The sequence below is a fragment of the Trichoderma aggressivum genome (assembly GCF_033847375.1).
Source record: "Trichoderma aggressivum f. europaeum strain CBS 100526 chromosome Unknown scaffold_028, whole genome shotgun sequence".
Lineage (NCBI taxonomy): Eukaryota > Fungi > Ascomycota > Sordariomycetes > Hypocreales > Hypocreaceae > Trichoderma > Trichoderma aggressivum.
The window spans coordinates 458,861-484,635 of record NW_026946394.1 but is presented as its reverse complement, the minus strand read 5'-3'; the positions used below and the strand labels follow the sequence as shown (position 1 = coordinate 484,635).

The window sequence follows — 25,775 nt, the reverse complement described above, 5'->3', positions numbered from 1 at the left end:
AAGAGAAAGGTATGTATTCGAAGAAGAGCAGCCGGCTATTGCGGAGAATCAACAGTCACTGCAGGCGCCTCAAGCGGCACCGCAGACGCAGAAGCAGACGCCTTGGCGGCAGCAACCGCGGCGTTGCGCTTCTGAGAGTCGAGGACGGCCTGGAGCTCGGGCGGGGCCTTGAAGCCGGCGTGGTCCGAGTGCTTCTTGTAGAAGTAGTTGTCCGGCTTGGGCTGCAGCTCGGGGGGAAGATCCTCGAGGATGCAGGCTATCAGGGCGTCGACGGAGTTTTGCTTGGACGAGTCGCGGTGCCAGACGGTGATGAGGTGCGAGTTGAAGCGGACGGAGAGGCCGACGCCGCAAATCTGGTCGGCTAGGAAAACGTGTTAGTCGACGAATACATGGTAGGGTGAGAGGCAAGAAAGACAACACACCATCGTCAATGACGCTCTGCAGCTTCTCGCCAATGGCCAGCAGCTGGATGCGAGTCCAAAAGTCTGGACCAATGGCCTTTGGCACGCGAAACGTCCAGCTGCCGCCGTTGATGTTGCGGCGGTCCTCCCAGATGGGCTTGAAGCCGGACTTGAAGAGGTAGATGGACTCGCGCATCTTGATATTCTCGACGGGGGTGTTGTTGTTGTAGCGCCAAAAGTCCTGGACCGACTCGATCTGGGTGCCAATCTTTTCGAGATGGGCCGTGTATTCGGTCTGGCCAGCAGCGGCTTCGGGTTTTTGTTCTTTGGGCCTGTTTGATATAAATATACATGGTTAGAACATTTCAAAATACAGGACAGTAGGGATGCATCCAAGGCCAGAACGAACCGGTCAAAGTAGACGTCCCAGTAGTGCTGCGTGGGCAGTGGTCGCATCGTCTTGAACAGGTTGCGCTTCGCATCGTCGCGCTGCTCGGCGGGAGAGCTGACGTCGCCGGCGTTGGAGCTCTGCGAGAGGCCTGAGAGGCCGCGCGTGAAGAGTTGCGGTCTTGTGGCCATGGTTTGGGTCGTGGTATGATGTTGTGATGGAAGAAGAAGAGGAGAGGAGAGGAGAGAGAAGAGGTATGTAGATGAGGGGCAGAGGAGAAGAAGAGGAAGAAGAGATGACGATATCGGGACAGTCGGTGCTCTAGATATAGATGGATGGATAAGGAGAGGTCAGCACATGCAGAGCCTCAATTGGTCTGCAGTGGCGAGCCTTGCTTGTTTGCTGGTTCACGAGTCAACTGGACTGGACTGAGGTGTAAGTTGCTGGCGGCGTGTCTGTCACTCGTGATATTGATGCACTGATTGGCACTGATTGGCGGGGTTTCTGCTTCGGGCGGCTTCAGAGGCTGGCCAGTGGCTTCCCAGCGAGGGGTCTAGCGCTGTCTTGGTGGCTCCAGGGCTCTGTTTAGTGGCTCCAGGGTCCTCTTGGTGGCTGTGCGCCTCTCTCCACAGGCGCCTGTCGAAACACAGGCCGCTCCTGTTTGAGGTTTTGGAGGCTCTCACTCTTCATCCCATGCATCGCCATATCGGAAACACGGGCAGCTGCTTCACCTGGCGCAAGCCGGGGAACTGACAATTAACAACATGGGGATCGACAACATTGAGTGTTTTCCTTATTCGAATCTTTGTGTCTTTGTCATTTTTTTCTTCCTAACCGACGTCGTTCTTTGTGTTTCGCACGCACTGCGCCTTTGTTTCATGTAAAGCGCACACGCTCCGTCTGTGTTTTGTTTTGTTCCGTTTCAGCTTCCCCAATCTCACGCCGTTTCACCTCCTTGCACCCTCATTCCGGTAGCTTCTCTACCCGAAGCTCCTACAGGCGAGCCGTCGGATTCATAGACGTGACTGAAGGAATGATATCTTGTAATTAGCCCTTGGCATGGCATGGCATGGCATGGTTAAGTGAATATGCCGTCTTCATGTCAAGCGTCTTATTCTATGGCTGTCGTCATTCAGCACCGGTTCAAGGAAACATGCACTGAACCATTCATTACACTGTTCAATTTGGGAAAAGACTCTGATATAAGAGCACTAGGTCAAGAATGACACACGTATTGAGGCTGTTCAACAGTAAAGAGACAACCTCTTAGAGTCTGTCTCCCACATTGAACACTCTCAGCATGAACCATCTCGTCCACATCAGCCTAGACATGTAATCCAACACAGAAAACTCCTCGTCTTTGTCATTGACATATATATAAATATATACGCATGTAAAACACATCTGACCGTGTAATCAATACCCGTAATCCGTCAAACTACGCATACCGTATCCTCCTCTCATGCTACGCAAGCATCATAACCGCCTCAACACCACGCATCCCATGGATCCCAACCATCCCAACCCTCACTTCCACGCCCTGGACATCATCCTCGGCTACCTCAACCACGGCAACTCCGCCCCCGAGATCCAACACCTCTCCTCCGTCGCAGAATCCTGGTGCCAGCAACACCGCCATTCCCTGCTCGACTACACCCCGGCCACTCTCGACGAGGTCCTCTGGACTCACCCCTTTCTCTTCGACCTCACCATCCGGTCCTTTGCCCGCCTCCACTCCTTCAACGACTGCAAATGCAGAAGCAACTCTGCCCAACCCAACCGGTTCAGCCGCATCAACGCTTCCCCACCCTCCCTAGCACACATCAGACCCCTCGTCACCGCCCAGCAATTCTTCTCCGCCATCATCGATGCGTATACGCTGCACACGGGACGAAACGGTAGGTGCTTGCACGACCGCATCGTTGCCCAGGACCTCAAGGCCTCGCCCATCGTCCACTACATCCCCGAAGTGATCCATCGCATCGCCGCGCTGAATGTGCGTGAGATGCTCACCAGTGAGTTTTCGACGTTTAGCCCCAAGAACAGCCTGGGCTTCTCGTGGCATCTTGCAAAGGTGGTGGATATTGTCATGATGGATGCTCCCCCTGTCAATGCCTTCGAAGATGACGCTCTTACAGAGCCGATGGACGTTGATGATTTCGACCGAGAGGCACTTGCGCTGCAAACTGTCGTTGCTAATGTCAATGCTCGTGCTAATACACGTCGACCAAAGCGGAAATTGGCGCCCAAGGGTAACAAGAATTCTCGACCTGATAAGTCTCGACCCAATCACCCTCGACCTAATCACCCTCGATCTAATCAGTCTCGATCTAATCAGTCTCAATCTAATCAGTCTCAATTTAGTCACCCTCAATCCAGTCACTCTCACCACAGGCAATCTTCGGGTGTCAGGAAGAAGAGAAAGAAGAATCATTGATGCCAAGGTATTTGGATATAGGTACATATTGATGTATATAATCCTAAAGTCGGTATCTCAGTCATAGAAACAATGAAACATGCCCTCAGGCAAACAAAGCAAACCACTCTTCCCCTTGTAAACACGATCGCTCATACGCCCACAACTCTGTATGTCGTGTGGGAGAACTTGATATATTATCCCCTTTGACACCACAGAAAGACAAAAAAAGAAGAAGAAAGAAAGAAAAAAAAAAACTTGGCCAGAACAGTGCTAAAATCCCATCACCCAGCATCGTCGTCGTCACATCGTCATTAACCGGTTCGTTACACATTCTGCTTCACACCAAGAGGCATTCGCGCACTGTCCGCATCCTTGAACCTGTCGAGGTCGCCGCCGATGAGCTTCCGCAGGTTGCCCATGTCTTGCAAATAGCGCTCCATCTCCTGCTGGAGCTCATCGTCCGCAGCGGTGCTTTCCGAATCGTACTCGTACTCGTCGTCTTCCTCGTCGTCTTCCTCCTTGTTCTCAAGCTGCACCGGCGGGATGGGGTTCTTGAGGCTGTCAATGGCCAGCTTCAGATGTAGCTTCAGAGCCTCGTTCTCCATCTGCAGCTTCTTGATCTTGCTTTCGGCCACCATGCTGCGTTCCTCCATCATGCGCTGCATGGTGCCGACGCGGATCTGGTACTCCTCCAAGCGCTCTTCTGCCTCTTGAGCATTCTTTTCGCGCTCGCGGGAGTCCGAAACCGATATCTGCAGCATCCGAATCTCCTGCGCCATTGTGGCAATCTGGGCGTCACGCTCCGCAGACGAGATGTGGTCCTGGTTGACCTTGGCGCGAGTGCGGATGCGCTTGGCCTGATCGGCGTAACGAAGCGTCGAGAGCGTCTCCTCGTAGTCCGAGGGGGCGACACACGCAATCATGGCCGTCTTGCTGTTGCCTCCCAGAGAGTCCTTGAGCAGCCACGTCAGTATCGAGTCTCGATACGGCACCACATCCTTTCTCTTGCCCGACCGCAGCTGCTTGGGACCTGCCAGCGCGGCAATGACCCGGCCAAGGGTGGCGAGCGACTTGTTGATGTTACTGCCCTCGCGAAGTCGTGCCCCCGTGGCCTCGGTCGTCTTTGCCCTCTCGCTGCCTGCCAGATCAACTAGCCGGATGCGAGAGCTGCGTTCCGTGGTCTCGTCCGTCTCCATGTCGTGGTGAATCTGCTTCAGCATGATGGTGAAGACGGCGTGGCTCCGGCTACTAGTATCGTTCATCTTGGTGCTCGCCGTGGTGCGAGATGCGTCTCCCACCTTGATGTATCGCATAATCTCGTGGATGTTGCGCACGGGCACCTCGGTGAGATCCTTGACATACGGACCCTCGGTGGGAGACTCGCGGATCTTGAGGTAGTTGGGGGCCGTGCTGGGGGCGACGGGCACCAGAAGGTCTCTGACATGCTCGTTGTAGACCTCGAAATACGAAACCCGTACGTTGTAAGCGACGCCCGATTCCTCGTTGTGAGCGGCGGCTATGCGCTCAAACAGATCCTCGCAAGTTCGAGGAATCAGCCCGGGGTTGTCGGGCGTCCCCATCATGGTGTAGCTCTTGCCAGAGCCGGTCTGGCCATATGCAAAAATGCACGTGTGGTAGCCCTCGAAGTTGTGGTCGAGAAACTCCTCGCCGAGGCTGTTGTAGATGTCTTCTTGGTTGGCATAGTCCTTGTCGTCGGGGTCGTGGCTCCAGAAGGAGCTGTCAAAGGCGAAGCTCTTGTCGGTGAGCTTGCGAGACTTGGACGGGCTTGAGGCCCCGGAGTTTTCTTGTTCGTCGGGAGGAGCCCTGAGGGTGGTGATGTGGGATACGGGGTCCATTTCGACAAGGCATCTGGCTCGTCGTTGGAGCTCTATACAGTACAGTCTTTAGTTAGCTTCTGTCTGTCTCTCTGTCTGCCTCTCTCTTGGTTCCCCCCATCTCATTGACAGCCCAGCGGCATCTTGACCTACCTCGCTGTAAAAAGGCGCGCACTCTGACGACAACCTTGACGTTGCCGCCGCGGTCCATCCTCGAAATCACGGGCATGACGGCGGCATCTCGCGATCGCAGCGATGGAGTCGAGGCCGACGACGAGGCCATCATGAACCGGACCTCGGGCGCCGGCGAGGGCGACGAGGGCATAAGTCTTTCGTCATGAGCCATTGTGCGCAATGTCTCAAAGATGCTATGGAAGCTATCGTGGAGGCGGAGGCGAAGAATGTGCTACATTAGTCGGCCTTTCTTTGTCCTGGATGCTGCTTGTTTACATGCCGGTGATTGAGTTTGGGGCGGCGGTTGCCGGGGTAAAGGGACAGGGGTGGGTGCACTTGCCACAGCCCTGGTGCGACTGTGGCTGTGGCTGATGGCTGAATGGCGTCGATAGCTTGATAGCTTCACTTGGCCCGGGGATTTTCCGCATCGACCGTCCGGGGCGAATGAGTGACTGTGGGGGAAGCTGATTACCTAATGGCGTCTTCCCTTCTTCGAGCTTAAAATATTAACTGTCTATTGTCAAAATAAGCCAAACAACAAACCTCACAAATCCAACCACCATCTCCCTCTATAATTCTGTCTCTCCCCCCCAACCGCGCATTCTGCCTCAACAAAGCCATAGCAACAGAAAAGCTGCCCTTTCACGCGTCAGCAGAGCAGCTCCCCCGGAACCAGAAAACAGGTCCCTACAGCTCCCGTGCAACGCAGCTAGCCCCAGCTGTACCTAGTCTTGTCTCGACTCGCGCAAAGTCGCGTACCTCATCATTTCCGTTCCCTTTTTCTTTCTTTTTTTTTTTCCTCTTTTTATTTTTTTTTCGGCATCACACCAACCACCTCACCATCGCAACGCCAATTCCTCTTACTTTTCTCCCTGTGGCAACCGAGTTCCACCGCCTCAATACCATTTGCGAACGCCCCCCTTTGCTCGTGTCCCCTTTTCCCCTTGTCACCAAAAAGACAAGAATTCCTCCAGTGCTCCCATGGCGCGCACCAGAGACGACGCCAAGGCAGCGGCTGCCGATGCGGCTGCAGACATCACTCGCCAGCCCACCGCAGATGCTGGCGTGAAGAAGACGCCGGGTCGCGGTCGAGGCCGCCCCAAGAGCGCAAAGTCGCCCTCGAAGCCGTACGTGCCCACCGGCCGCCCTCGCGGAAGGCCCAAGGGCAGCTTCAAGTCCAAGGAGGGCGCGGAGAGGGCGAAGAAACCAAAGAAGCCGAGCGCGCCGCTGGCCCCGGGCCAGACGCGTGGACGTGGCAGGCCGCGCAAGTCAGACGTCGTGCCGGCGCAGGAGGACAACCAGGAGCAGACGGCAGAGTCCGAGGCCAACGCTGAGGCTGAAGCCGGAGATGATGCCGCCGAGAACCAGCCAGGTATCGGTGGTAAGTCCAACCGTCGCCAACACAAAGCCACATAAATTCTTTCCACAAAAAAGCAAAAGAGACGGACCACTCACGCAATGCCAATTTTCCTTTGTAGACGTGACTGGTGGTGCACGCGCCGGGACGCCGCGGCAGTCTCCCGAATACGAGGTCGGTCCTTCATCATCATTCACATCACCTGCGTGGTTCTCGCGATTCAAGAACATTATTGGCTGATTGTGGTTTGCACTGTTGCCTTCTCTGCCACAGGAGGACCAGGTTGATTATGACAATGACGATGAATGAGGGCTTTTTGCGCGCGCGAGTCGAGTCGGGCTTTTGTTTGGACTGCAAAAAACATGTGGCAAAGAGAGAGAGAAGGCTGGTTGGGAAAGCAGGACGGAAACTGTTTTTAGTCATGTTCATCATCTCCCCCTTCTGGCCGTGAAGGCGTTTTGGTCAAGAAGAAGGAACAACATGTCCAACAACATTGTGAGGGAAGACGGGGGCGGCGTTTTGTTATCTTTTGTTTTTTGGGAGCTCCGGATTGTATTATTAAGGAATCGATCCCCTTGCTTCAGCAGGATGGAAACAAAGAAGAAAAAAAACATAGGAAGCCCGGTACAGCACGAAAAACGACGGGCTCATCCATCTGCTGCTCGCAAGGCCTGTAATCACCATCTCCCGCACCATGAAGCTACGTGCGACGTGTAATGGCAAAATCAGCAAATGTTTCTTATTGTACAATTCGTGTCTTTTTCATGTGCCGCGTGTCTCGTCAATGCCTCTCTCTCACATGTTCACTCCCGCTTCCATTCGTCAAACTCCTTGTCCAGATGGTCCTTGAGCTCCTTGAACCTGTTTCCAAAGTTTCTCCCGCACCGCCAGCACACCAAGTCCCGCCTCATGTAGCCCTCGTCCTTGGGGATCATCCTGGGGTCGGCCTCGTCCAGCGGGAAGTCGGCCACGTCCACCAGGAACGGCGTGGTGAAGGAGTTGTAGTGCTTGCGGTGCTTCATGGCCGGCGAGTGCATGTCTCGCGAGAGCACGTGGATGTGCAGGTTGCCCATGCTGGGGACGGCGTGCACGCCGCACATGAGCTCGGCCGCCCAATCCCTCCCCGGCGGCAGCTGCGGTTCTTTTCCCTTGTCGTCGTCGTCATCTCGTGCCTCTTCTGGTTCTGGCTCTGCATCGCCATCGAGCACAGCCTCTCGAGCGGCATCCGCCCTGCTAAACGAGCCCAATCGTCTCTGCAGCTCCGCCGCCACGAGCACCTTGAGCTTCCCCACCTCTTCCTTGACCTTTTCCAGAAACTCGACGTCCCGGAGCGCCTCAAAGGGGTGCAGAAGCGTGTGCTTGGGCGACCGCGGCAGCAGCAGCGTGTGCACGGTGGCCTTGGGGAACTTGTCGTGGATGACGACAAAGTCTGCGTTGTAGCAGATGACGACGGACGCGGGATACGATTCCGGACTGGCAATGTATGCGCCGAGGGCCATGCGGTTCTTGAAGAGGTGAGGTCTTGTGCCGGGAGGTTTTGGGACGGCTTTTGGTTTGGGAGCCATGAGTTTGGCGACTTTTGGACGTTAGCTTTTTGTCCTTGTTGTTAGGATTACTCAAGACATGAGACGTCTTTTATTGATTGAAGAGAATTTGAGGCCGCAACTTACACGCATCTTGTTTCGCTCTCTTTGAAGGCGGCTCGTCTTCCTCTTGCTGCATCTCTTGCCGTGCCAATCCTTGCTCAGAGTCTGACTGCGCGTCGGCCTGTGTCATGACTAAAGGGGCGGACGAGCGTTGAAGAGGAATATTAGGAAAGAAGAAGAAAAAAATTAGAATATAAATATTTCTGTCAAGGTGAAAATGTTGTGGTTCGGGGCCGGTTCAGAAAAAAACCCGAGGAAAAGCGAGTGAGTGAGAGAGAGACTCAAGTTGATGGCTTGTAGTGGCAACGTCCAAGACACAGTACAGAATCCCGGGATCCGGTGCCTGGAATTGGCAGCCCCACCAACCAATCGCCAGGAATGGCTTCATTATGCCATCATAGAGAACCAACCGTTGGGCTTCCATTTTGCTTCTTTATTTCATGTCACAGTTGAGAGGACGGACTCGCCTCGATCATTCATCACCAGCACTCACAGTCGAGACGGAGATATCGTCCAAACCTTTGGTATTCTCTTCGCTCCGTATATCCCGGCACCCGCTTCAAGCGTCCAGCCCGTCCAGCTCAATCATCTTGACCACCAACTTGATAATCTTGTTCCCCGCCAGATCCAGCCCCGGATTCTCCACCTTGTCAGCAATCAGATTGTCCACCATGGCCCTCAGCCTGGCCACCAAAACTCCCAGACGAGCCCAGCCCCGGAGTCGGAGCCATCCGTCAACCAAAAGGCCACGGCCCAGAGTATCGAGCTCGATGGGCCCGCAGAACATGAGCAGCGTGTACGCGTTCAGAGCTGATGCCCAATCAATTAGTATTCAAAACCGTTTAAAAGTTGGCAGGAAGACAAAAAAAGAATAAACTCACGAGTCAGGTCCCGGATGAAAATCTTGGTGGTCGATATCATGCTAAAGTACGACATGTAAGCCGCATTCCCGGAAAACCCCTGGCTGCCAAACAGCGTGCTGCTGGGGTGCACAAACACCCGCCCGGGCTCCTGGCAAAAGTATTTGATCGCCCTCGCCTCGGGATCCAGCTCGACGGCTCCGGACATGGAGCTCGCAAACTTCTTGTCGGGGTATTGAATCCGCGCAATCTGCGGCGTGAATGCCGACGCAACAAGTGCTCGTAGGAGCAGGGCGTTCCGAGAACCAGACGTCTGAGAAGCATGAGAAACCATGCCTATTTCTGTCAAAGCATCGTAGTACTGGCTCCTCGTATTGGAAATGTCCGTCAACGTCTGGAAGGATAAGAAGTTTTCGTCGCAAAAGCCTCTGATCTGGCGCTGCGGCGTTCCTCGATCCTTCATCATGTCGTCCCACTGGTTGAAAGCCTCTAGATCGGTCAGTAGGTCGCCATCTCCTGTGTAGAAGCGCATCCTAGCTTCCCGGGCTTCATCCCTCTTCTCCTGAGGTGAAAAGAACGGACTCCGGGTGCTCAGGATGGCGGCAATGGTGATGCAATCATCCAAGCAGCCGAAAATGGCACCAAATACCATGAGTTTGCCGCATCGTAAATCTGCTGGCAGCATGGCCAGCTGCTGTCCCATGGCAGTGAGTTCGTCCCCATCCAGAGCCCCCATGCGCCGCAGTAGTGTCATGGCGCCCTCGATTGCCGGTGTCTCTGGAGGAGTGGGGGATCGCCCGAGGAATCGAATGACATCCTTCATACCCATGGCTCGTACTGACAGACAGAGCTGCTCGAGAGGCACTCGTCTAATCTCGGGCTCCGGCCGAGGCGCCATGTTCTGCTCCAGATTCTGAGTAAAGAGCTTGAAGCATTTACCTGCTTGCACACGACCAGCTCTGCCCTGTCGCTGCTTGCATGCCGCTCGCGATGCCCACGTTTCCTCCAACTTCCTCATGTTGTTCTGCGGGTCAAAGCTAGTCTCTTTGACCTTTCCACTGTCAATCACAACTACGATATCGTCAATCGTGATGGAAGTTTCTGCCACATTTGTAGCTACGACCACCTTTCGCTTGCCAGGAGGTGGGCTGCTAAACACCCTCTTCTGCTCCTTCGTCTCAAGCGAGGCATGTAGTGGGAGAACGTGTAGTGAGTTGATGGACCTGAGATTGTTGCAGGCCTGATTAATTTCCCCAACTCCGGGCAAAAAGATAAGGATGCCTCCCGATTTCTTCTCATACGATAGCTCGTAGTCAATTGCCCTGACGGTTTCTGCAATCAAGCCATAGTTGATCCGGTGACCCAGTTTTTGAATAACCTTGCCCATCGTCTCGTCGCCAATGAAGCTTCCATCGTCGGGTCCATCAACTCCGAAGCCCGTCATACGTACCACGTCATCAAGGTAGTACTCTTCGACAGGGAACGTTCGGCCGGAAATCTCGACGGCTCCGACGCTCAGTCCCTCGGTTTCAAAATAGGACTTGAAAGTCGCGGCATCAAGCGTCGCCGACATGAGCACCAGTTTCAGCATGTCCTTCTTCTTGATCATGACTTCACGAAGCAGATTCAGAAGGAAATCCGTGTCAAGACTTCTCTCGTGAACTTCGTCAATGATGATGTGACTGACATCGGCCAGAGACGCCACGACATCATCCACTCGACCACCGGACGTCTGGAGTCTTCGAAGCAGCACACCAGTCGTGACAAAGGTAATCCTAGTGTCTCTTGACTGTCGAGACTCGCCACGAATGGCATATCCCACCTCGCCTCCCACTCGCGAGCATCGCTCTTCCGCCACTCGATCAGCCAGTCCCAGCGCCGAAATTCGCCGTGGCTGGGTGACAATCATGTTTGCGCACCCTCCGAGTCCCTTTTCGTATAGGTCGTCCAGGAGAAACTGAACAGACTGCGTCGACTTTCCTGAACCAGTCTCACCACTGATGATGGTGACGTGATTCCTGTTTACCGTTTGCACGATGGCGTCCTGCATCTGCCAAGCTGGTAGGGCCTGACGCTTTGTGACCATGTCTTTTTGTGACGGGCTTCCCTGCCGACGAAGCCATTCTTCTTTGCTCTTTGCGTCGACAATCCATTTGAGAGGCCTTGGCGGACCCCGAGAGCGCTTGCTCTTCGCCACCGATTTCGCTGGCCGAGTCTCAGAGGCGGCAGAGGAGACTGCCGATATGTCTAGAAGCTTGCCTGGGTGGGCAATGGTGTCGTTGATGTTCTGTTGGATCCAGTCTACGGTGAGGTATATCTTTGTCGGCTCATCTCGGAGATCCTCTTCGATGTGTGCCAGCATCCGTTTTACTATACTGAGCTTGATGTATGAAGGCAGCTTAGCAATGATGGCAAGGATGATGTGTCGTGGATAGCTCGAACCCTTGCGGACTTGTAAAAAGGTTTCCACGTCTCCGTTTTGCGCATCTTTTACTCCATCAAGGCGGATTTGAATGATGCCATCGCCATCTCGGCGGAAGCTGTTGCCGTAGATGGACTCCAACGTAGTCACTTCCTCATCCCACTGCTCCTGGGGCGTTCCAAAGTCCAAAAAGTCGCCCCCTGATTCTTCGTCACCTTCCTGGTTTGCCGTAGCAGCGGGGAAAAGAATATTCTGTAGCGTTTCGGCAGCGGCATCTTCATTGCCGCCGTGATCATCCAACACGCGAGTGCATAGCTCCACGGAGTATCCGGTCTGCGAAAGGCGCTGAATGATACCTTCTCTCCTCAGATCTGTAGCTCCTATGGTCACGCCCGCTGAGTATTTCTCCGGAAGAGCCCACCGCGGAAGGTCATCCTCGGGAACGTGAATCAAGAGCCACTCTAGGGTTTCTTGACGGTCCTTGCAGTATCCCACAGCTTCCTCTACGTGGCTCTGACGGAAACCAAGCTTGCCCAGCTCCGACACAACGCTCTTCTTCTCAGCTGGAGGCATGGTCACGCCATGGGGGTTCCAAGTCACGCCGTCTCTCAGCAGCGACTCCAGCTGAATCCTGGTCTGTCTGCCCATTTCGACCTTGGGCACCGTCGTCCAGCCTTTCATCGCATTGGATACGGATCCGCTGCCCGTGCTGCTCAGCAGCACCAGGCCTGCCGCTCCGGGTAGGTCCTTAGCCTTGGCCTTGGCCTGCTCAACCTCCTTGCGCTTCTTCTCCGCAGCAGCCTTGGATTCCTGGCGTTCAAGCAGCGTCTTGAAGGGATCGGCCTCGTACATCCAAGCTTTTCCGTCCTTGACATCTTGAGTCTTGAGCGCTTGGAAATCCTTCCATAGGGACTTGTAATCCGGGGGGAGAACCGTGTGCTTGTTCTGCATGCTACACACCCTGAACAGGGCATACGTCGCAGCCGCATGCTTGGCCTCCAATGCCGTGTCCCTCAGGAGCAGATGCTTGTGCGTCAGAGGGATTTTGAACGGCTCCAAGGTGGTGAGCTGCTGCGTCTTGATGTCCTTGGCACTCAGCGTCACCCAGACAGAGAAGCCCTCGGCCGTCTTTCGCGTGTCATACACCGGCTTGTCCCATTTCTGCTTCTGGCAATACTCGCTCAGCAGGTTGACCGGCAGCTTGCCTGTCCACGACGAGCCTCCGATGATCTGCTTCACCGTCGGCTTGGGAGCTGCCGGCGGCAACACCTCCGGAGCGGCATCCGCTGCCTTCTGTCCCTTTTTACCTTTACCGCTCCCATTCCCATCCTTGGATGCTGCAGAGGTCTGGCTTGGTGCAGGCGCGGGGGCCTTCACCTTGCCCTTCTTTACCATGCTATACGGAGCTGTGGTGGTGGCGCAAACAAGAAAAGATCGATCCGCGTCTTCGATTCCCAGGCAAACAAAGACGGGCGAGATTGTCCCGCTACAGCCAAATAAATGAAGTCAAACAAATGGAGCAAACAAGCAACCAAGCAAATTGGACAAAGTTCGGGCGTTACTCCTTTCTCCCAACAAGCTCAGATTTTTTTTGTTTCGTCTCAGTGATGCCAGACGCATCGGCGATATGGAAATTTTATGGGCCCAAAATCGGGCTCGCCAACTTTCGCACTGTGTAGGAAGCTTACTTGCCTGCCTATGATTCTAACAGTGTAGTACGAGGGCATCTGTTTCCAAGTCTCACAATCTCCATCCCCCTAAAAAAGAAACACACAGAGAGAGAGACTTGGATCTTCTATATCTACTTACTATTGCTGATTTCTTCTGCAATAATTATCCCATGCTTTGGCCTCCTAATGCAAGCTGCGCATTGGGCTATTCACCACAGTCTGCGCACTGTCCCAGGCACGATATCGAATTTGATGCTCGCCATGGCTTTAGAGGTTTCTCACCACAAAGGTGAATATTTGATGGACGACGCAGTACCCCGTAATGGCAACAGCAGTCAACATTACCATTGCATCTTGTGTCATCATCATCAAATATCAAACATCATGCGCACACCAAGGATGGGATAATCTGCCTCTTATTTCACTAGCTAAATGCGTAGACGTGAGATGCACAAACACTTGATTGTGGCATCAGGAGCAGCCTCTTCTTCGTAAACTTCTCTCTCTCGACAGAAGCGCGAATGCACTAGCACTGGCTTCTCTCCGCCGTGTCACAGTGGTATATGCCGTCAGACTACCAGACCCAAACACAGGCAGGCAGGCAGCTGATCAGGGGGGTCGCTCTTCAATGGCCATGGCCATGGCCATCTAGACCCGTATTCCACGAGATTTTTGCCCAGTATTTCCTGCTTCATACTAAATTCGACTACTCCTCCTCAGACACAGCATCTTTCTCCTCAGGCTGGAGCTTTCAAGCTACCATAGGGCCTGCTATTCAGTCGAGCTACTCTGTTCCTTCTCTCTTTCTTCCTTCCTCGCACAGATTGTCAAGCCAAATTAAGGGATAAAGGGGGAGTGTGTTGTTGCCAAGAATGTTGGGGGTTGTATCAGCAGAGCTTGTAACACGGTGTATTCTGCTGTTCGTGTTGATGACAATAATGTGAAGGGTGTGCGGGGGAGGTGGTTATGGTTATGGTCTTGGGGGGTGCCAATCAATTTTGGGAGGCGAAGAATCTTCAGCTTGACGCATCAAAGTATCAACCTAAAAGCTCACGAGAGTCACGCGCGCCTTCTTACATGTCCATCGAATCACCGCCGTTGGCAAAGTTGAAGCCTCCCGACTGCGCGGCGCCGTTGGTTCCGAAACCAAAGGTGCCGTTGGCGCCAGTGGGCTGAGAAGCGCCCTCGTCTGCGTTCTCCTCCTCGTCAGAGAAGTACTTTTCAATGATGTTGTAGGCCTTCATGTAGATTTCTTCGTTGGCGTTGTTCTGGCAATCGTGAATCTTCTCCATGCCACCGCACTCCTCGATGAAGAGCGCATAACGGTTGATGGAATCGGCACCGTCGCCTGCGGCCTGTCTGTCCAAATCTCCAATCTTGAGAATGTTCTCCAGACCGTCAAGAGCAACCTGAATGATCTTGTTGTCAGGGCAGGCAAGGAGGTCACACAGGGGCTTGATGCAGCCTTGAGCAACGAGGTATCGGATCTGTTCGGGCTTCTGGAGGCCACCAGATGTAGCGTTGCTAATGGCCCAGCAAGCCTCCTTACGGGTCTTGAGATCGCCGTTCTGCAGGAGGTGGATCAAAGGAGGGATAATGTTGGCATCGATGACAGCCTGGATCTGAGACGAGTTACCGGCAGTGATGTTGGAAATGGTCCAGCAGGCTTCCTTGCGAATGCCATCCTTGGTAGAGCTCAGCAGAGACAGGAGGCATGGAAGAGCGCCGCAGTTGATGATGACCTGGGTCTGGACATCGTCGCCAGTGACAATGTTGCCAACGGATCGAAGAGCGGGGGTCTGAACAGAGGTGGATGCGTGCAGGAGAAGCTCGACGAGTCTGCGGGGAATACCGGCTTCGATAACGGCCTGGATCTTGTCGTTGGAGCCATCAGATAGGTAAGAGATGGCCCAGCAGGCATCGATCAAGACCTCATCATCGAGAGAGTAGACGAGCTTGGACAGAACGGGAAGCGCCGGGGCAATCTGTAATTGACGACACTGTTAGAGTTTTATCCAACAAGACAAAGCTAAGAGTACGTACCGTGTTCCAGTCAGGCTGCGGGGTCTTGCCACGACAGAAGTTGCTCAGAGTCCAGGTTGCGTTGCGGAGCATGCTCAGCTTGCGACTGTCGCCGAGCAAGCTAAGCAGAGGCTTGAGAGCTCCGCAGCTGAGGACATAGTCACGGCAGTGGGGGCTGTCGCCGGCAATGTTACCAAGAGCCCAGACGGCCTGTTCTCGCACATCGGGCTCGGGGCTGCCAAGAAGCTCGACGAAGATGGGAACAGCGCCAGCCTCGATGACGACCTGGGTTTGAGTGGCAGAACCAGAGGCGATGTTGGTCAGAGCCCAGGCGGCTTCGAACTGCACCAGAGTGTGAGGGGATCGCAGGAATTCGACAAAGCGGCTAACAACGCCAGTCTTGATGACCTCCTCGATGGGAGGGTTGCGCTCCTTTGACAGAAGCTTTCGGAACTTGGTGGTGGCCTGGATTTGGAGGTCGATCTGGTCGGAGAAGACGCCAGAAACCATCTGAGGAAGATCCTCGTTAAGCTAATCAATGTCATGTTAGCCGATCCATATATCAGCTTCAAATTTTGGTATGTATTTCCCCGAGTGCAATGCAACTAGGCTCATCCTGTCTTCCGGCTGCAACAGCCTGCAAAACAGCCCATGTGCAGCTCTCACGCCAGTCGGTCAGAATGCCCGCCACCAAGATGTGGGGTTCACAGTCATATTTCCCCCACATCACAAGCAAAAGCACAGCATCACAGCAAAACCTGCAAGGCAGATGGGGGCGCCTTGCGAAGGTCTTGCGACGGCTAGGCATGGAACGAAGCAAGGAAATCAGTAGAGCTTTGCGTACCTGAGACTCAGTAGGAGCCGACTCATCGTCGCTGTCGGGGGCGGCGCCGAGAGCAGCACCAGGGCGACTGTCGCCAGAGCCAATGCCTCGTCGCTTTGCAAAGTTCTCCTCGCGCTTGGCCTTGCGGATCTCGACCTGCTGCTCCTCGCGACGGCGACGGAGCTCATCGGGCTTGAATGTGTTCTTGGCCTTGAACTGGGTTCGGCGATGCTCTGGGATATATCGGTCCGCCATGGTGCTGACGATGTTGCGCTGCTGCTGGTGACGAAAACGGTGGAAAGGCGGGCAGAGCAGGGCAGAGCAGGGCAGAGCAGAGCAGGGGTTACTGATGGTTGCGCGGGGACGGTTCAGGATGCGAGCGATGGCACCGTCCTGTCGACGAAGAATCTGTGTCCTTGGTTGTGCTAGTATTGGATGCGTCCCGGGCTGCTATTCGGCAGAAGTGAAGGGGATAAAAAGTTCGCTGCGGAAGAAGGGGAGAGAAATCAAGGTTGCAGGGCAAAGTCAAAATCCGATCGGTAGGTGCTAAACTTAGCAGGGCGGCAAGAATTGACTGCAGCAGGCTTTACTGCCTGTTCCCGTTGCTAGAGCGCTGAATAGCCGCTAAAAGCTTTCACTGTCGCCGGCGCTCAGACATGTTGCCTAAGGCATCAAGATTCGATGACTGAGCTGGGCCAAGGGTGTGTGTGACATGTCTTGGTCTTTGTCTTTGTCCAGACAGTATCCTCCAGTACCTGCTTACCCCACCTTGTGGCGGTAGTTCCCCTCAGTACATTCTGTTAAGCCTTGATTCACCTCATACTCCATCTGCCGCCGAGTGAAATACCTGCAGGTACTACTCCGTAAAAGATTTTGTATTTGACTCATAGGTATGCCGCCAAAGTTATTACGCAGTACAAGTACCCAGTACCTATCCGTGATTCACCCCCCCTTGCGCCCACCCTGTTGTCATCGCAATCACAATCACAGCACCCTTTGAACCCTATCCGAAGCATTGAAGTTCAATGGTACCCCTCACAATCAGGTGCTGCACTGTACAAAGTACAAGTACCCCTCTCTCCCGCTCTCATCACGTGCTCTCGCGCCTTGGAGATCTGGCCCCTCTGACTCCATAATTGACACTTCTCGTAAGAAACGCGAAATCATCGTCGTAAAACGCGTTTGTCCTGTCACGTAATCCGCCATTTGCTTCCCCACAGTAATTGAGGCTCTGTGGCCGGTATGCACTGTGTTGAATCGCATCCAGTGATGCTTCAGGCGTGACTTTCATGATCACATGATTAAAGCCATGCTCAACTATGGCTCCCCCTCTCAACAAGCGGCAGAACTCACTGCCCAGCGGCTTCATATCGATTCGGGATATACTGGACCGTAAACGAGGAGTCGGAAACTTGCTGAATGTCATTGGCGTCGTCAAAGACTTCAGAACCCCCGTTCCTACCAGGAGAAGCGGTAAGCATTGCTTGCATTCTGCACTATCAGTGGTCGTGTTCTAAGTGCCTACCTCGTGTCTAGATTGGAAGTGTGAGATCCGTCTTTGTGATGACTCTGATGATGATGCCTCATCCAACTCCATCGCCATCAACATATTCCGGCCGGAAAATGAGATGCCGGATCCCGGCCTTGGTGATGTTATAGTGCTCTACCAGGCCAAGGTTGCTCGACCTTTCCTTTGAAGATGGTACATTTTATATGCTAAGAGAGATGTCAGCTGCAATCACACTCCGAGACACTATCACTCGTGACGCACTGGACCACAGATATCTATCTATATTCGGCAGCCCAGATTCCACAGCCACCAGAAGGAGCATTGAAAGCGCTACGCCCTCAGCAAAGAAAGACGACTCATAGCCCTGGACAGACAGTACATGAATACGTTTCGTCTCTCTATCATTCCATAGACAAGAAGAATCTCCCGTCTGAGGCGGAGTTTCAAGATAAAAAGGCAAAATCCGCCAACGCGCCGGATAAATTCAAGGAGCTCAAAGATGTTCGAGATCGCGAATTTGCCGATGTAATAGTCCAATTAGTCAAGCAGCCGTATGATACCGGCGACAGAATTACTCTATGGGTGTCAGACTATACGGAGAATGATGACTTTTTCCATTACGCATTCAAGGGGTTTGGTGGTTATGGTGGCCAAGCCTCTGACCCCTACGGATATGGAGTCAACTTGCCACACGGAGCTGGCACTGGCGGTGAGTGGAAAGGACCCTTTGGGAAGCGGAGCATGCAAGTCACTTGCTTCGAACCCCATACCGGATTTATCAGAGAACGAGGACTCTCTACAGGCTCTTGGGTCATGCTTCGGAATCTAAACATAAAATATGGAAACAACGCCGCCAATCTTGAGGGCTACTTGCGTTCAGTTGGGGGGGCCAACATCACACAAATGGATACTACAGGCACGGAGGATACTACAGGCACGAAGGAAATTGATCCTCGCTTAAAAGAGGCTCTCCGCCGTAAACGCGACTATGCAAAGGAGAAGGCAATGCTCCTTGAGGCAGGATTGGCTGGAAAGAAGAGGAAGAGTGACATGGCCGAGATGCAGCCGCCGCAAATCGAGAAGCCGAGGAGGAATAAAAAGCACAAACAAAAGGCGAAGAAACCGGTCAAGGTGGCAGAAACCTCAATATTGTCACAGATGAGAACCACATACCAAGGAGAGTCAGCAGTAATGTCTAACGGCACGTCCACTGGAACATCTGCTGCAGTGTCAACTGCATATTCAAAAGGTACCTCTCCCCGCCTCCATTGCATTGCATATGAATAGAGAAACCTGACACCAGTAGTGAAATGCGAAAACGAAAACAAACCCATCAGTACCATTGGCGACATGCTAGATCCAGTACACCTGGAAACGGACATCAATGGCGAGCAAGTCAAGCTGCAGCTTCCTTTTGTCAATATGAAATACCGCGCCAACGTTCGGGTTGTCAATTTCATGCCCCCTGACCTAGAGGACTTTGCTCAACCAAAGAAAGTAAAGAAGAAGCCTTCAGAATTCTCATGTCTTTCTGATTATGAAGAGTCAGATGCGGCCTCGGACATGGAAGGAGAAGAAGCAGTGGATCGTTCGACGGCGCGTGAGTGGGAATGGCGGTTCTTCTTGGAACTGGAAGATGCGAGTTCTCATGGGGAAACCCAAAAAGAGCCGAAAACCCTCTGGGTCGCAGTGAACAACCCTTCTGCGCAATGCCTTTTGAGCTTGGACGCCTCTGACTTGCGTTCGGACCAAAGGAATCTCGAGGCCCTACGTCAGCGCCTATTCCTCCTATGGGGTGACCTGGAGGAAAAGAAGAGCCTGGAGGAAGAAAACAAACATCAAGCAGCGCTGACAAACAGGGGGGTAAATCGTCCCCCTTTGCATAGTTCCGATGACGAAGGCAGGATGCCGCAAAAGAAGGGCCCAGGATCGTCGCAAGTCCGTAGCAGGCCGTTTTCCTGCTGCATTCACCAGTACGGAGTCGAGGTTCCCGAAGAAGATCCCCTCAAGGCAGACGCTGGCGAGGGCAAGAGGTGGCAGAGAATGTTTGGGCTTTTTGGAACACGAATTGCATACACTTGATTTGAGGGATCTATTAGGAGTCACTGGCAACTGCAGGTAGAATTGTCAAAACTATCAATGATTGATTTATGTGGTTCACGAGGCAAATAGAAAGATAGCGTATGGCAAATCGGTGGGCAAGGGCGTTCATGCAAATAAACTTAGAAAAAAAACACTATTATTGACTTGTCGGATATCTTTTTTAGACGTTAATCTGCCTGCATTCAAATGCCACCCGGATCGTAATAGTCGCGCGACTTGAACCAACCTCTCTCTCTAAAAGAAAAATTTCTCCCACGCTTGCCCTGCTGTTTCCCCCTCAAATGTTTTGTTCCAAAGTATCAAACTTCGTCGGAAACATGTCAGGTAGGAAGAACAGAAACCCCCAGTAAAAAAAAGAATTGATGCCGCAATAGTAGAAAGGAAGAAGAGACATTTGGCGTAACACAAAAAAAAGCACAACAGCTTTGATACCCTGGCATTGAAAAATAGAAATCCCTTTAACCCTGACAAAATATCATATCCACAACGGAAGGGCTTGATCAAAGCCCACTCCTCCCTCATTGATTTTGTTTTCCCCCTTATATTTCTTTCTTTCCTTTTTCCATTCAATCTCCAAGAACACCGTCGTCGTCGTCGTTATTGATCTTATCAGCATCTTCGTGCTCTTCCTCATCGTCATCGTCCTCAATAGGGTCATCCAGCAGCCCTCTCCGCCGAAGGTCCTCTCTCGAGCCCTCTTCCGGCTCCACATCCTCAAAAATATCATCTTCGTCCTCATCATGAACAGTTTCAGTGCTCAAGGCAGGCTTCTGCGGCTTCTCTGCCGGAGCCGCCTTGGCGGGCTTCTTGTTGCGCTTGGCAATCTTCTCCTCGTCGAGATAGGCAACAACCTCTTTGAAGTTGTGGCCCAGCTTGGTCTCGTTGCGCTGTAATCGTCGCTTGAGCTTGTTGACATTGTTGCCCTTGGGATCGATCAGGTTTGCCGTGATGGCAAGAACGTATTTGGCTGTCAGTTCACATAGGGCTTTTTCAGCCTTGAGCTCGACGGCGAAGCGTTCTTCTTTCGACAAGCCTTCATCCTCGTCTTCCTCGTCAGACTCCTCTTCGTCATCAACAGGATCCTCATCCTCGGCCGGTTCGTTTAGTACCCTGTCTTTCTTGGCCTTCTTTGCATACTGCTTCTCAGCACCGTCATATATGGACGTTAGCTCAGAGATGAGGCCGGGCTCTATTTGCTGAAGTAGTACTTTGAACCTTTCATTGCCACCTGTTTTTGATGCGGAACTCGAGGGACGGAAGTTGCTAATCACAGGGCGCAACGTTGCAAAAGTTAGATGCAGATCGCAAAGACTACCGGTTGCGAAAAGGCGGAGCTGGTCAACGGAAGCCCGAGATGAGAATGTCACTATCAGGTGCTTCCGGTAAGTTTGCCGCAGAACTGACAGGCTATCAAGTTCTTCATCGGCGATGCCAGAGCCAGAAGATAGCTGCTGCGATAGGTTGCGCGTCTTCCACATGAAATAGAACTGGCAGGCCTTAATTGCCAGCGTGACTACTTCGTCTTCTAGATTATCAATATCGTCCTCTTGAGCCTCATACTGTCCTCTGTGAACAATGTTGACCAGGATCTGAATTGCCGGAGAGGTGGAGCCACCCTTTGAAGGAGCAATCTCGAGGACATCGACGCAGTCTGAGATACTAGCCAGTTTGCTGATCTTCATCAAGATAGTTGACAGCTCCTGAAGCGGTGCCTCTTCCAAGTTTCCTCTTGCAGTGAGCTCACATGTTGTGTCAAAGCTTCGAAGAGAATTGATGACCACCTCCCAGAGAACGGAGAGTTTGGTATCCGTCATTTCTTCGAGCTCCGCATATTGCCGAGCATGTAACAAAGCTGCTGCAGCCTCAGCCAAGACTCTCTTATCGTCGTGTCTGTTGAACTGCGTAATAACTTCATCCAGCAGCTTTTCGTATATGCTAGAGTCTTGTCGCAGCTGCTGGAAAGCATCCAGTTTGAGATAGCGCTCCAGCCGGAGGACGATGGCCGCCGTCTCGGGCTCTGCGCCATACTTGCTCAGCAATTTTGGTATGTTGGTCGCCAATTCCAAGGCCAATTCCTCCTGAGCCTCGGCGGCTTCGGTACGGGGACCACGCTTCTTGCTCTTGTCATGTTCGGAGTGCTGCAGCAAACTCGACTTGATAGCGGAGCTTAGAACGTCAAGGAGAATCTTTTCTTCCTCAGAACTGGGTGCAACCGCCTTCTTGAACGCATCCTCTGAGGGATTACCCTTTGACTTTGATCTTGATTTGGACTTGGTACTCGTCGTGTGGTCATACAGGAGATAGCCAGCCAAAATCTCCCAGGACTTGATTTCTGAGATTCTGTCGTAGAGGACTTGTGATGCCAGCGAAATCCTCGTGTCGGGCACGGCGCTTTCCAGCAAGTCAACGTCAAGATCCAACGGCGATCCTTCTGTCTGTTGGGTTTCTTCAACCTGCGCATCATAGATTGTGAGGGTTTCAGCCAGACATTTCAAGTTGAGCCAGTCTCTTCTTGGCGCTTCATAATTGTCTTCTTCAGCGAGATCCAACTCTTCCAGGGCATCGGAGCCACCAATCTCCTCAATCTTGCCCTCGATTACGTCGTCGATGCAGGCAACGAAGAAACCGACAACAGCTTTGCGCACTCTGATTTCGCTATCAAAGATGAGTCTTCCAATGGCATCGATTTCGTTGGGCTCAAGGATGGCAGCCGCTCGCAGCGCGTCAATGGCAGATATGGCAGTAACTCTGACGGACACATCAGCGTCGATTGTTGCCATCTCAATCAATCGGGGCCGGAATCTGTCGATGAAGTGACCCATCCCGTGTGCATCACGTTTGAACAATTTGCTAAGATGCTTCAATACTTCTTGTCTAGTTCCAGCGTTGGTATCAGACAGCATCCAGCCCAGGTAACGTAGGTAGCCAGCTTCTAGGAAGACTGTTGGCAGGTTCCATATCCAGATTCCGAGAGCATCAACGCATTCTACCCGGATCTTTGGGTCAACATCACGATATCGGTGGACGAAGACGGTGTCGAAGAAGGACTGAATAGCATCGTTACAGATCTTTCGATAGTTGTTTGCCTCGGACAAGTTGCGTTGGATTTCGTCCGCCTTGCCCTTGTTTTTGCCTCGCTTCGCAGCCTGCGACTGTTGTTCAATGCTGGCAATGCGTTTGTCGAGGATACTGGCAACCTCAACAAGCCCGGATTGCACAGCCAAAGCAATGGTCGTTGCCGTGTGGCGGAAAGGCCGTAGCGGCGAAGAAGACATGCTGGCCAACCAAGCATGGAGATTGTCGACGAGGTCTACGTCCTTGTACATGACATCGGTCTCGTGTAGCAGACCAATCAGAGCCTGGAAGAATGTGATGAGCAGATCTCGGAATGATCGTGTGCCCTTGGCTCTGGCAACCAAGGGGTAGTCGACGATATGTTGCTGCATAGCTAATTAGTTCCTACCACGAGCTGAAGAATTTCAAGTTACTGATCCTCATAGACGCACCTCTTGATACACACTCTGCAGATCCAACAGTCGGTTCGGGATATTCTCCGGATCACGAATGTCATCAACTGTCACCTCCAAATCGCAGCCCGCGCATCGCAGGATACAGTTGATGAGATCGCCAAGTGCAGCCGCATCGCTCTCCCTGTACTTTTCGAGCCATTGTTGGGCAACAAACTGGGGAGAATCACCAGATGCGAAGATGTCGGCTGCGAAACAAATGTGTCAGTGCCAAATCCATGGAGAGAGGGGAAGGGAGGGGCAAGCTGGAGAGACGAAATGGACACATACCAAACAGACCGGTTCCTTTCTCTCCTGGGTCGATGCGAACCGTCTTCTTGGGTCGACTAGGAATGCGCGCAATAGCCCCCGATGCAGCGGGCCGGGAGCCGTTGATCTTGGGCTTCTTGGTGCTTGGCTTCTTTGCGCGGCTGGTTTGCGCCTTTCGCGGCTTCGGCGCAGGATGGTCGTGATCGCTGTCAGCGTCGCTCGCAGCGTCGCTCATGTCCTCGTCCGAGGCCACGTCACCATTCGCAACCCCTTGGTCGTCCTCCGCCTCATCGTCGTTCCGCTTGCGCTTGGGCGCTGCCGCTGTCGGTTCCGGCGCGTATTTAGTAGGAGCTTTAACGACGCGTCCGGATCGTCGACGCGACTCGGGCTCTGGAGACGCGGTGGCGCTGTCCATTGTGTCGAGTCTCGGTGGATGGTTTTTGGCTCTATGGCTTCATGCGCATGCTCGAATGCCAGGCCGGGGGCAGCAGGTCCGGGCAATTTGCGGCGAGGGGAAAAAGTTCTGGCGGCGAGTCGCGTTCGTTTGTGTCATGCAGCGATGCTCTGGCAGGGCCATTTGATTTGATTTGATTTGATTTTCGAGGTGGGCAGAGCCGCCCACTTTAGCACCGGCTGAACCCCGGCCGAATGTTTTTACGTGTCAAAATGCGGAGAAAGCTGGGGGGATTGTGGTGAGCTAGTCCTATTTTGGCACTAGAAATGAGGGAGGTCTAAGCCTAATGAAGCACAGCTCAGACAGCTTCCCTTTGTTTGAGAGATAAAACTCGCCTCTTCTCAGCGCACAGGTAATTAGATTCATAATAGAATCAACGATATGCTGTTTATCGGGGCCACATGCACCAATGTCATAATGCAGTACGATAAATAAACGTTGCCACCTAAACGGCGATGATTCCATTCGATTGGAATAGCTCCCGGAAGCCAAATCCTGAGTTGATTGCGCTAATCAGAACTCTCACAACCCCCCATCTCTTGATTGCGGGCAAAGATAAGCAGCCAAAATACTTATACTTACTCGTGCCAATAGCACCCGTGACCTTGTATAAATTCAAGATTTATCAATGAGCTGGAGCGTGCCTCTGTAGCATCTTGACTCAACCTCTTACAAGCAATGATTGGGTTATCATGACATCGCCGTTCCCCAAGTCAACTTCTCGCCCTGGTGACGGCCGCATTGTCGTGAGACTACTTCCAGCTGGCGGCAGCGGCCTTGAGACCATCAGTTACCAATACCCCTTGAAACTGATCTCGCCTTCGCCCACAGTGGCTCAGAAAAGCGCCTTGGTCTTTCTTCTATCATACGGAGGTGGCCTGGTTGGCGGCGATGGCGTCAATCTCGCCGTTCGTGTCCATCACGGATCAAGTCTCAGCCTAGTCACTCAGGGCCACACCAAGATATTCAAGTCTCCCTCGCCAGAAGTCGTCACAAGTCAGAGATTACAAGTGCAAATCGACGAAGACGCTGCAGTCTGTCTATTGCCAGATCCTGTCCAGCCATTTGAAGACAGCGTGTACGAGCAGGTTCAAGTCTTCAACCTGGGCAATCGGGCATCGTTGTGTCTCCTGGATTGGGTGACGCAAGGAAGGGTAGCGCGCGGAGAGAATTGGAGCTTCAAGAGCTGGAAAGGACGCAACGAAGTTTGGACACAAGCATCTGATTCGGCGCAAAAGGAGAGACTTTTAATCAGGGACAACATCATCTTAAGCCAAGGTGGAAGCCAGTCGGTTGGCTTGCCGCTGAAAGACACAATGCATAAAATGAGTGTCCTGGGCACACTTATTCTCCGTGGACCAGTCGTGGCGCCCATTGGAGACTTCTTCATGAGAGAGTTTGCTGCTTTTCCACGGATAGGATCTCGCGACTTTCGCTCAAAAGAGGATCAAGAGAGGGACTCGAAGGAAATGCCAGAGTTTGAGCAGTGGCGATCACGGAGAATCGACATGGAAAGGCAGCAGAGCGTGCTTTGGTCCGCAGCTCAGGTTCGAGGATGCGTCATTGTCAAGTTTGGGGCTGCTTCTGTTGAAGCCGGACGATCATGGATTGGGTCAATGTTGGCAAGGGAAGGAAACATAGCCGCGTACTTTGGGCATTCAGCTCTCATGTGTGTTGAGCCTTGATGTATTTTATATTTCATTAAATGTGTACAAGTACCTATGAAGCATCATGTTTGATTCAATGTCAGTCGCCATGGAATTGCTCACATGTGTCCCAGTATCACCATCAGATCCATGTGCCTCTCTCTGCATCTTGAATCTGAAGAGCCAACTCCTGTCAAAGAACTACGTCAATCAACCCCATGACCACCTGAATTGAGGCGTCGTCCAACTCACACATTTGTCACAGAAAT

The 25,775-nt window shown here is 52.9% G+C and overlaps 10 protein-coding genes across 10 annotated transcripts; 4 read left to right on the top strand and 6 right to left on the bottom strand.

The window, feature by feature from the left end:
* Positions 1 to 35: 35 nt before the first annotated feature.
* On the bottom strand, positions 36 to 980 carry Triagg1_6923 (uncharacterized protein; the record flags this gene model as incomplete). The annotated part of the gene is made up of 3 exons (XM_062901601.1): positions 36 to 361; positions 423 to 733; positions 811 to 980. The coding sequence occupies 3 exons, from the start codon at positions 978 to 980 to the stop codon at positions 36 to 38; spliced, it is 807 nt and encodes a 268-aa protein (XP_062754251.1).
* Positions 981 to 2,251: 1,271 nt separating this feature from the next.
* Triagg1_6922 (uncharacterized protein) lies at positions 2,252 to 3,226 on the top strand (the record flags this gene model as incomplete). The annotated part of the gene is made up of 1 exon (XM_062901600.1): positions 2,252 to 3,226. One exon carries the CDS (start codon positions 2,252 to 2,254, stop codon positions 3,224 to 3,226), a length of 975 nt encoding a protein of 324 aa, XP_062754250.1.
* Positions 3,227 to 3,531: 305 nt separating this feature from the next.
* Positions 3,532 to 5,389, bottom strand: Triagg1_6921 (uncharacterized protein; the record flags this gene model as incomplete). Its single annotated transcript, XM_062901599.1, has 2 exons — positions 3,532 to 5,096; positions 5,197 to 5,389. 2 exons carry the CDS (start codon positions 5,387 to 5,389, stop codon positions 3,532 to 3,534), a joined length of 1,758 nt encoding a protein of 585 aa, XP_062754249.1.
* Positions 5,390 to 6,198: 809 nt separating this feature from the next.
* On the top strand, positions 6,199 to 6,814 carry Triagg1_6920 (uncharacterized protein; the record flags this gene model as incomplete). The annotated part of the gene is made up of 2 exons (XM_062901598.1): positions 6,199 to 6,598; positions 6,696 to 6,814. 2 exons carry the CDS (start codon positions 6,199 to 6,201, stop codon positions 6,812 to 6,814), a joined length of 519 nt encoding a protein of 172 aa, XP_062754248.1.
* A 563-nt stretch (positions 6,815 to 7,377) lies between these two features.
* On the bottom strand, positions 7,378 to 8,350 carry Triagg1_6919 (uncharacterized protein; the record flags this gene model as incomplete). Its single annotated transcript, XM_062901597.1, has 2 exons — positions 7,378 to 8,150; positions 8,245 to 8,350. The coding sequence occupies 2 exons, from the start codon at positions 8,348 to 8,350 to the stop codon at positions 7,378 to 7,380; spliced, it is 879 nt and encodes a 292-aa protein (XP_062754247.1).
* Positions 8,351 to 8,779: 429 nt separating this feature from the next.
* Triagg1_6918 (uncharacterized protein) lies at positions 8,780 to 12,897 on the bottom strand (the record flags this gene model as incomplete). The annotated part of the gene is made up of 2 exons (XM_062901596.1): positions 8,780 to 9,030; positions 9,102 to 12,897. 2 exons carry the CDS (start codon positions 12,895 to 12,897, stop codon positions 8,780 to 8,782), a joined length of 4,047 nt encoding a protein of 1,348 aa, XP_062754246.1.
* A 1,348-nt stretch (positions 12,898 to 14,245) lies between these two features.
* Triagg1_6917 (uncharacterized protein) lies at positions 14,246 to 16,272 on the bottom strand (the record flags this gene model as incomplete). Its single annotated transcript, XM_062901594.1, has 3 exons — positions 14,246 to 15,157; positions 15,216 to 15,725; positions 16,039 to 16,272. The coding sequence occupies 3 exons, from the start codon at positions 16,270 to 16,272 to the stop codon at positions 14,246 to 14,248; spliced, it is 1,656 nt and encodes a 551-aa protein (XP_062754245.1).
* Positions 16,273 to 17,336: 1,064 nt separating this feature from the next.
* Triagg1_6916 (uncharacterized protein) lies at positions 17,337 to 19,609 on the top strand (the record flags this gene model as incomplete). The annotated part of the gene is made up of 4 exons (XM_062901593.1): positions 17,337 to 17,490; positions 17,554 to 17,693; positions 17,750 to 18,776; positions 18,834 to 19,609. 4 exons carry the CDS (start codon positions 17,337 to 17,339, stop codon positions 19,607 to 19,609), a joined length of 2,097 nt encoding a protein of 698 aa, XP_062754244.1.
* A 587-nt stretch (positions 19,610 to 20,196) lies between these two features.
* Triagg1_6915 (uncharacterized protein) lies at positions 20,197 to 23,821 on the bottom strand (the record flags this gene model as incomplete). The annotated part of the gene is made up of 3 exons (XM_062901592.1): positions 20,197 to 23,070; positions 23,137 to 23,345; positions 23,428 to 23,821. 3 exons carry the CDS (start codon positions 23,819 to 23,821, stop codon positions 20,197 to 20,199), a joined length of 3,477 nt encoding a protein of 1,158 aa, XP_062754243.1.
* Positions 23,822 to 24,552: 731 nt separating this feature from the next.
* Triagg1_6914 (uncharacterized protein) lies at positions 24,553 to 25,545 on the top strand (the record flags this gene model as incomplete). The annotated part of the gene is made up of 1 exon (XM_062901591.1): positions 24,553 to 25,545. The coding sequence occupies one exon, from the start codon at positions 24,553 to 24,555 to the stop codon at positions 25,543 to 25,545; it is 993 nt and encodes a 330-aa protein (XP_062754242.1).
* Between the last annotated feature and the right edge of the window lie 230 nt (positions 25,546 to 25,775).